The 10,138-nt window shown below is 40.8% G+C and overlaps 1 protein-coding gene across 2 annotated transcripts in view; it reads left to right on the top strand.

Moving 5' to 3' along the window:
- Window positions 1-489: 489 nt before the first annotated feature.
- The window catches only part of LOC309635859 (uncharacterized protein), a 44,984-nt gene continuing 35,335 nt past the window's right edge, over window positions 490-10,138 (top strand). The window contains exons 1-2 of one of the 2 annotated variants that reach the window (XM_082407657.1): window positions 490-782; window positions 2,506-2,564. Coding sequence is in view for 1 of the 2 variants with exons in the window: in XM_082407656.1 (XP_082263782.1) it covers window positions 2,550-2,564 (15 nt within the window). In the remaining variant the exon portion in view is untranslated. The remainder of the gene's footprint in view (window positions 783-2,505; window positions 2,565-10,138) is intronic. The other variant, XM_082407656.1, reaches the window with a different exon arrangement.

Below are 10,138 nucleotides of genomic sequence, written 5' to 3'. Positions count from 1 at the left end.
TTTGCTAAATCTGGCAATTTTACTCAATGTGCCCAGAGTCACAGACCCTTTTTTTTTTTAATTGAAGGAAGTATACTTGATTTAGTGTTGTGTTAGTTTCAGGTGCACAGCAAATGATTCAGTCGTGTGTGTGTGTGTGTGTGTGTGTGTGTGTGTATACAGAACTTCAGTTATATATAATCTATATACATACACATAAAAATACTTTCAGATTCTTTTCCATTATAGGTTATTACAAGAAACTGAATATTATTCCCCTATGCTATACAGTAGGTCCTTGTTTATTTTACATATAGTAATCCCGAACTCCTAATTTATCCCTCCCCCCTTCCCCTTTAGTAACCATAAGTTTATTTCCATCGCAGAGCCTTTTCTAATTGAGGTGGCTCTAAGGCTTTCAGGAAATGTACCGTGCGCAGCTTTCTGGCACAGGACGGGGCTGTCACTGTGGGCCTTCTGCGCATGTGCACTGCCTCCTCCCCCCTCCCCCCACCACCCCCCGGCCCCGGATGCCGGGCGTGTTCCCGTTCCGCGGCCGATGTCTCGCGAGGAGATGGTTGCGGAGCCTCTGGCGGCTGCGGGCCGGGCAGCTGGCGAGCAGGACGCTGCTGTGGAGCACCGGGGGAACAAGAAGCTCCAGGCCAGAGGGGAGTGAAAGAGGAAGCGGCTTTGTCTCCAGATTCGGTGTAAATCTGGCCCCGTTTTTGTGCACCTGATGAGAACCTGCACGTCCCAGCGCTTAATTTTCTCATCTCCAAGGTGCCCTGCCGTTTGAGGCCTCGGTAAGACCGCGCGGAAACTGGCCTTTGGCTGTCAGTAGATGCGCACTTTTCTTCTCAGCGGAGACCCTTGTTCTTTTCCACTCAGGATCTCGCTGAATCCTCCCAACCACCTGTGGTCAGCGTCGCGTCCCCTTTCTAACAGTGAGGCTCCAAGACGGGATAGAAATTCAAAGTGGCGAAGGGAGCAGGGGCAGGAGCAAGGATAGATCCCATGCCTCGTTCTCTGCCCAGCATAAAATCTGAGCATGAGTGGGTCGCAGCAGTAAGCAGCTTGAGTACCCTAACCCCTGAAGGAAATAATGTTGAAGTGAATGCAGCATTGGTTTTGGGGGATTTCTTCTTGTTTCTAAAGAACCTGTGAACATAAATGGAGGCGTCCAGGCCCCTCTGACTCCCTCCAGCTTTGCCTGTGCCCTCAGTAGCACCAGTTTGCTTTTTACAGGAGGTCCTGCTTAAGATCCAGGAGCTTTCGATCTTGGATGAATATTCCAACTGGCTTAGGTTCCACCTTTCTTGCAACAAAGCGGCTTTTGTGAGGTAGGAAGGGGGATTCCCGGGAGCGGGAATTGTCCCGGTAGGACAATCAGTTCGCCTGAGACCTCAGTAGAGATCCAGAGCCCAGGTGCAAAGACGCTTGTTGCTCAGCCGGAAGCAATTTGGGTCCTCCTGCCGGAACCACTGTCATATGCAGACTGTCACAGACTGGGTGATGGTGGAAACCTTGGGCCAACTTTCCAGAGAGTTGTAAGCTGTGGTTGGGATAGGAGGACAAGACAAAAGGAACAGAAGATACTGCTTCTTGGGGAGTTGTGAAGGCATCGTATGGAGGGAAGAGCTGATCAGCCACAGGGGAGGGAATTACCTTCTTCCTCCCTTCACTCTTTACTCCACTCTTTCTGAGCTCTGAGCTGTTCCCACACTCAGCACAACTAGAGATATACTGATGCCCCCTCTATCCCGATCTTACAGAATCAGAGATGGTACTGCAAGACAGGTTGTTAAGACTTGGACTAAAGACAGGTCTATTTCTGCTTTACTTAAAAGATGGAGTTGGGTTGGGGTGGGCAAGAAGTGAGTCAAAAGTGTTAAGTGGTTACAATTCTACATTTTGTTATGGCAGAATCAAGAGGAGACATGGAGTCTCTTGATGGTCTAGGCAGGTCTTTTCTGCTTTAACAACAGATAAGTCAAAACCAGTTTGGTTTGGTTTTTTTTAATTAAAAAATACTTCTGAGACCTGAAACCAATTTAAGAGTAAACCCTTTTTTTTCCTTCCAAAAAAGACCAGCCCTTTTTTCCTTCCAAAAATACCCCATCCTTTTTTTCAGAACCTTGTTGAGATTCTCTGGTTTGTAATGAACATTACAAATTTTTGTGCTGAATATTTTTGCTCAGCATCAGTTTTAATGAAAGCATTGTGTTCTGTTCCTTGGCTTTTCCTAATTGGCTTAATTAGTTTAATGTGTTGTTTATATTTTTTCTGTGTTACAGCATACATTGTTGACAAATCAGCAGAAAACAAATGTTTTTACATTTGAAAACTAGCTTGTCCAAACATTACATAATCATCCCAGAGTATGCATGGACGCCGAGTGCTTCCCTTCCTCACTGTTATCCTTTCTGCTCCTTCTCAAAGTGTCTCCCATTTTGAGGTGTTTTGCCAGCTGCTATGTGGAGCTTTCTAGGCAGGTGATGTCACTCATGAGCTTTCCTTCTTTCTCAGGTGTGCCCCCTCAGTTCGCTACATTCTTCCAGGAGCAGCAGAAAATGATCACATCCCAGGTGAGTCGTTTAATTTATGCACAGTTTTGCTTAACACTGATTATTTGAGGTTTATAAAATATCTATACATTCATATGAAATAGTAGAAATAGATATGTTAACATCAGGAAAAATATAGAACAGAAGTCAGCAAATTGCAGTCCATGGGCCAAATGTGGCATGCTCCCTGTTTTTTTATGGCCCACAAACTAAGAATTTTTAGGTGATTGAGAAACAAATCAAGAGTAATAGTCTGTGATGTGAAAATTGTATGAAATTCAAATCTCAGTGTCTGTAAAGTTTTATTGGGACACAGCCATGCTCATTCATTTATGGCCGTGGCTGCCGTCAAATTACAAGGGCAGAGTTGAGTGGTTGTGACAGAGACTGTGTAGCTCACAGGCCTAAAATGTTTACTATGTGGACATTTACTGAAAAGGCTTGCTGACTTCTGATATAGAACAGCAGATCAACAGTAGGACAAAGGTGCCATGTAGGTAAATGCAGATCCTGTGATCTTACTGACTTGTGAAACTGGGCCATAAAAAAGTTTTTTGATAGACTTCATTAGGTGACATTGTGAACCTTTTTTTTCTTTAATTTTTGGCTGCGTTGGGTCATCGTTGCTGCACGCGGGCTTTTTCTAGTTGCAGCGAGTGGGGGCTACTCTTCGTTGCGGCACGCAGGCTCAGTAGTTGTGGCGCACGGGCTTAATTGCTCCGCAGCATGTGGGATCTTCCCGGACCAGGGCTCGAACCCGTGTCCCCTGCATTGGCAGGCAGATTCGTAACCACTACGCCACCAGGGATGTCCAGTGACATTGTGAACCTTCTAGTGACCGTCTTGCAGTTGCATAAAGAAGTGGTAGGAATAAAGTGAATGATTTTTGTCTAATCCAGGGGAAAAGTTATGTCGAAAGAAAATATGTGATAAATAATTCAAATGAATTAGAGCAGCATTAGGACTCATGGTTGTTCAAAGAAGGGACAAGTCTGGGTAGACCAGGGTGACCTAGGCTGGTTATTAGGATGAGGCAGGCTATGTGACAATACTGAGGACTGGGCAGAATATAAATCTTTGTAGAATATGGCAAGGGATTCCCCTATTTTAATTGTGGCAAAATACATATAACATGAAATTCACATTTTAACCATTTAAAAGTGTAGAATTTAGTGGCATTTTGTACATTCATGATGTTATGCAACCATAAACACCACTTACTTCCAGAATATTTTCATCACACCAAAAGGAAAACCCATACCCTTAATAAGCAGTACTATAGCTTAATAAGCAGTTACTCCCCATTCCCCTCAGCCCCTAGCAACTGCTAATCTGTTTTCTGTTTATGGATTTGCCTTTTCCAGACAGCTCATGTAAATGGAATCATGAAGCCTTTTGTGGGTGGCTTCTTTCACTGATCATGTTTTCAAGACCCATCCATGATGTAGCTTGTATTACTACTTCATCCCTTTTATGACTGAATAAATATTCCATTGTATGTATATACTACCTTTTGTTTATCCATCATTTTGATGGGCATTTGGGGGTGACTCCATGTTTGGTTATTGAGAATAGTGCTGCTGTGAGCATTCACGTACAAGTTTTTGTTTGAAGACCTATTTTCAGTTCTTTCCTGGGAGTGAAATTGATGGATAATGTGATAATTCTGTGTTTAACTTATTTTGAAACTGCTAAACTGTGTTCTGCAGCAAGTCCCTTGCAAGGCCTTATGAATTTTATGTTAGCTTTCCTATTTCTGCACAAAAAGGCTGTTGAGATTTTATAATTTTTTTAATTAATTAATTAATTATTTGTTTTATTTTTTTGGCTGCGTTGGGTCTTCGTTGCTGCACGCGGGCTTTCTCTAGTTGTGGCAAGTGGGGGCTACTCTTTGTTGCGGTGCGTGGGCTTCTCATTGTGGTGGCTTCTCTTTGTTGCGGAGCACGGGCTCTAGGCCTGCGGGCTTCAGTAGTTGTGGTGCACAAGCTTAGTTGCTCCGCAGCATGTGGGATCTTCCCAGACCAGGGCTCAAACCCATGTCCCCTGCATTAACAGGCAGGTTCCTAACCACTGCGCCACCAGGAAGGTCCAAGATGAGATTTTGATAAGGATTGCATTGAATCTGTAGACGACTTTGGGGAATCTTGCCACTTTAAGAATATTAAGTATAAGAATCCATGAACATGAGATGTTTTGCCATTAATTTAGGTTTTTAATTTCTTTCAGCAATGTTTTGTAGTTTTCAGAGTACAGATCTTACATATGCTTGCTTAAATTTATTCTTAAGAAGTTTGTTCTTTTATTTTTTAAATTTTTTTATTATTTTTAACACCTTTATTGGAGTATAATTGCTTTACAATGGTGTGTTAGTTTCTGCTTTATAACAAAGTGATGAGTGATACATATACATATGTTCCCATATCTCTTCCCTCTTGGTCTCCCTCCCTCCCACCCTCCCTATCCCACCCCTCTAGGTGGTCACAAAGCACCAAGCTGATCTCCCTGTGCTATGCGGCTGCTTCCTACTAGCTATCTATTTTACGTTTGGTAGTGTATGTATGTCCATGCCACTCTCTCACTTCGTCGCAGCTTACCCTTCCCCCTTCCCGTGTCCTCAAGTCCATTCTCTAGTAGGTCTGTGTCTTTATTCCCGTCTTGCCCCTAGGTTCTTCATGACCATTTTTTTTTCTTAGATTCCATATATATGTGTTAGCATATGGTATTTGTTTTTCTCTTTCTGACTTACTTCACTCTGTATGACAGACTCTAGGTCCATCCACCTCACTACAAATAACTCAATTTTGTTCCTTTTTATGGCAGAGTAATATTCCATTATATATATGTGCCACATCTTCTTTATCCATTCATCTGTTCATGGACACTTAGGTTGCTTCCATGTCCTGGCTATTGTAAATAGAGCTGCAATGAACATTGTGGTACATGACTCTTTTTGAATTATGGTTTCCTCAGGGTATATGCCCAGTAGTGGGATTGCTGGGTCATATGGTAGTTCTATTTTTAGTTTTTTAAGGAACCTCCATACTGTTCTCCATAGTGGTTGTATCAATTTACATTCCCACCAACAGTGCAAGAGGGTTCTCTTTTCTCCACACCCTCTTCAGCATTTATTGTTTGTAGATTTTTTGATGATGGCCATTCTGACTGGTGTGAGATGATATCTCATTGTAGTTTTGATTTGCATTACTCTAATGATTAATGATGTTGAGCATTCTTTCATGTGTTTGTTAGCAATCTGTATATCTTCTTTGGAGAAATGTCTATTTAGGTCTTCTGCCCATTTTTGGATTGGGTTGTTTGTTTTTTTTGATATTGAGCTGCATGAGCTGCTTGTAAATTTTGGAGATTAATCCTTTGTCATTTGCTTCATTTGCAAATATTTTCTCCCATTCTGAGGGCTGTCTTTTCATCTTGTTTATGGTTTCCTTTGCTGTGCAAAAGCTTTTAAGTTTCATTAGATCCCATTTGTTTACTTTTCTTTTTATTTCCATTTCTCTAGGAGGTGGGTCAAAAAGGATCTGCTGTGATTTATGTCATAGAGTGCTCTGCCTATGTTTTCCTCTAAGAGTTTTATAGTGTCTGGCCTTACATTTAGGTCTTTAATCCATTTTGAGTTTATTTTTGTGTATGGTGTAAGAAAATCTTCTAGTTTCATTCTTTTACATGTAGCTGTCCAGTTTTCCCAGCACCAGTTATTGACTAGACAGTCTCTTTTCCATTGTATATTCTTGCTTCCTTTGTTTTACATTAATTGACCATAGATGTATGGGTTTATTTCTGGGCTTTCTAGCCTGTTCCATTGATCTATTATTTCTCTTTTTGTGCCAGTACAATGCTGTTTTGATGACTGTAGCTTTGTAGTATAGTGTGAAGTCAGGGAGCCTGATTCCTCCAGCTCCGTTTTTCTTTCTCAGGATTGCTTTGGCTATTCGGGTTCTTTTGTGTTTCCATACAAATTTTAAGACATTTTGTTCTAGTTCTGTGAAAAATGCCATTGGTAATTTGATAGGGATTGCATTGACTCTGTAGATTGCCTTGGGTGATTATTGTCATTTTTACACTATTGATTCGTCCAGTACAAGAACATGGTATAATGGTATAACCTTCCATCTGTTTGTATCATCTTCAGTTTCTTTCATCAGTATCTTATAGTTTTCAGAGTACAGTCTTTTGCCTCCTTAGGTAGGTTTATTCCTAGGTATTTTATTCTTCTTGAGGTGATGGTAAATGGGATCATTTTAAAATTTCTCTTTCTGATCTCTCATTGTTAGTGTATAGAAATGCAACAGATTTCTGTGTATTAGTTTTGTATCCTGCAACTTTGCCAAATTCGTTGATGAGCTCTGGTAGTTTTCTGGTAGCATCTATTAGGATTTTCTATGTATAATATATCATGTCATCTGCAAACAGTGACAGTTTTACTTCTTCTTTTCTAATTTAGATTCCTTTTATTTCTTTTTCTTCTCTGATTGCAATGGCTAGAACTTCCAAAACTATGTTGAATAAAAGTTGCAAGAGGGACATCCTTGTCTTGTTCCTGATCTTAGAGGAAATGCTTTTAGCCTTTCATCGTTGAGTATGATGTTAGCTGTAGGTTTGTCATATATGGCCTTTATTATGTTGAGGTATGTTCTCTCTATATTTATTTTCTGAGGAGTTTTATCATAAATGGATATTGAATTTTGTCAAAAGCTTTTTCTGCATCTATTGAGATAATCATATGGATTTTATTCTTTTAGTTATTAATGTGGTCTATCACACTGGTTGATTTGCAGATATTGAAAAATCCTTGCATCCCTGAGATAAATTCTACTTGATTATGATGTGTGATCCTTTTAATATATTGTTGAATTTGGTTTGCCAGTATTTTATCGAGGATTTTTGCATCAATGTTCATCAGTGATATTATCCTGTAATTTCTTTTTTGTGGTGTCTGATTTCGGTATCAGGGTAATGCTGGCCTTGTAGAATGAGTTTTGAAGCATTCCTTCCTCTGCAATTTTTAGGAACAGGTTGAGAAGGATAGGTGTTAACTCTTTTCTAAATGTTTGGTAAAATTCACCTGTGAAGCCATCTGGTCCTGGACTGTTGTTTGTTGGGAGGTTTGTTTGTTTGTTTTGCTTTGTTTTTAATTGCAGATTCAATTCAGTTGCTGGTAAGTGGTCTGTTCATACTTTCTATTTCATCCTGGTTCAGTCTTGGGAGATTTTCATTTATTGTAATTTGTCCATTTCTTTCAGGTTGTTCATTTTATTGGCATATAGTTGTTCATAGTAGTCTCTTATGATCCTTTGTATTTCTGTGGTGTCGGTTGTAACTTCTCCTTTTTCATTTGTGATATTGATTTGGGCTCTTTCTTTTTTCCTTGATGAGTCTGGCTAAAAGTTTATCAATTTTGTTTATCTTTTTGAAGAACCAGCTCTGAGTTTCATTGAACTTTTAAATTATTTTTTATTCTCTATTTCATTTTTTATTGCTCTGATTTTTATGATTTCATTCCTTCTACCTTTGGGTTTTGTTCTTTTTCTAGTTCTTTTAGGTGTAAGTTTAGGGTGTTCATTTGAGTTTTTTCTTGTTTCCTGAGGTAAGCTTGCATCACTATAAACTTCCTTTTTAGGACTGCTTTTTCTACATCCTATATATTTTGGATCATTGTGTTTTAGTTTTCATTTGTCTACAGGTATTTTTTAATTTCCCTTTGATTTCTTCAGTGATCCATTGGTTGTTTAGTACCATATTGTCTAGCCTCCACTTGTTTGTGTTTTTTGCAGTGTTTTCTTGTAGTTGATTTCTAATTTAATGGCGTTGTGGCCAGAAAAGATGCTTGATATGATTTCAGTTTTCTTAAATTTACTGAGGCTTATTTTTTTTTGGTGTCCTAGCATGTGATCTATCCTGGAGAATGTTCCAGGTGCACTTGAAACGAATGTGTATTCTGCTGCTTTTGGATGGAATGCTATATAAATATCAATTAAGTCCATTTGGTCTAATGTGTCATTTAAGGCCAGTGTTTCCTTGCTAATTTTCTGTCTGTATGGACTGTCCATTGATTCAAGTGAGGTGTTAAAGTCCCCCACTATTATTGTGTTACTGTCAGTTTCTCCCTTTATATTTAATATTTGTTTTATGTATTTAGGTGCTCCTGTATTGGGTACATATATGTTAACGAGTGTCGTATCCTCTTTTTATATTGATCCCTCGTTATGTAACCTTCTTTGTCTTTTGTTAAAGACTTTGTTCTAAAATGTATTTTGTGTGATAAGAGTATTGTTACCCCTGCTTTCTTGTTGTTTGTTTGCATGAAATATGTTTTTCCATCCCCTCACTTTCAGTCTGTATGTGGCTTTAGCTCTGAAGTGAGTCTCTTCTAAGCAGCATATAGATTGGTCTTGTTTTTTAATCAGTCAGCCACACCATGTATTTTGATTGCAGCATTTAGTCCATTGATGTTTCAAGTAATTATTGATAGGTACATACTTATTGCCATTTTATTACTTGATTTATTCTTATTACTAATGCTTCACAGTCTTTATCTAGTAAATTGCTTATTTCTATTTCAGTAGTTGCTTTTTCAGGGATTTTCTCTTGCTCTTTCAGTTGAGACAAATTGTTCTGTCTTCTCATTTTGCTTAACTTACTCTGTCTCTATGAAATAGGTGAAGCAGTTATCTACTGCAATGCTGAAGAGGTGTCCTTATATGGGAGCATTCCCATACTGTCTGCGTGTGCCCAGTGGCTTTGGTGGTATAGCTGGATTTGACCTGAACACAAGTCATGTCTTTCCTCAGGTTGTGCTGGCAATTATCACCTTGGTAGTAGGTGTTGCTGGAGATGTAGGGACTAGGGGTGGATACAGGTTTAAGCTCAGGCTTCCCCTCTGCTCAGTGGCTGTCTCTGCCCTGTTGGGGATGGGGGTAGGTTCTGTGTTGCTGGTCTAGAAGCCCTGAGGGCTGGGTCCAAGCTGGCTCCATTCCCTTTAAGTATGTGCTCTCCCACTCCCAGCACTGGCACCCTTACTCCAGAGGGAAGCAGCCCTGGAGCAAGGTAGGGTACTTAGCTTGAGCCCCGTGCGCAGGCCATGGCAGTCCTGCCAGGGCAGAGATCTGGACTGCTGATGCACTGCCTGTGTGAGTGCCAGCAATGTCTGCCCCCACCTTTCTCCAGCGCTGCTTTGGGTCTGAGCCTCCTTTTTCCCTCACAGCTGGGCTCCTCCCTTGGCCTCTGCTTCCTTTGACCTGGTGTGGAGTTGTGCTGTAGAACAAGTAGGGCCCATGTGGGCTCTCAGTGTGGGTCTGGGCATGGGCTGTGGTGTTCTGACTGCAGATGGAGAACATGGCTGCTTCTGATGTGCTAACTGTGTGAGCACCAGTAACGGCTGTCCCTGCTCTGTTCAGATGCCATCTTGGGTTTGAGCCACCTCCGTTACACACATCTGGGACCTCACCCAGTGAGGAGGTGCATTGTGAAGCAAGTGGTGCTTGCGCGTTTGCTGGGCTCAGGTTTGGGTGCCTGCTGGGTCAGTTGCAGGAAATTGGTCAGCCATGAATGCAGTTTTCAATCTGCCTTGCTTCAGGAGC

Source organism: Balaenoptera borealis, assembly GCF_965194805.1.
Source record: "Balaenoptera borealis genome assembly, chromosome: 10".
Taxonomy (NCBI): domain Eukaryota; kingdom Metazoa; phylum Chordata; class Mammalia; order Artiodactyla; family Balaenopteridae; genus Balaenoptera; species Balaenoptera borealis.
The sequence above is the reverse complement of the archived record's forward strand: the minus strand, read 5'-3'. Positions and strand labels throughout refer to the sequence as shown.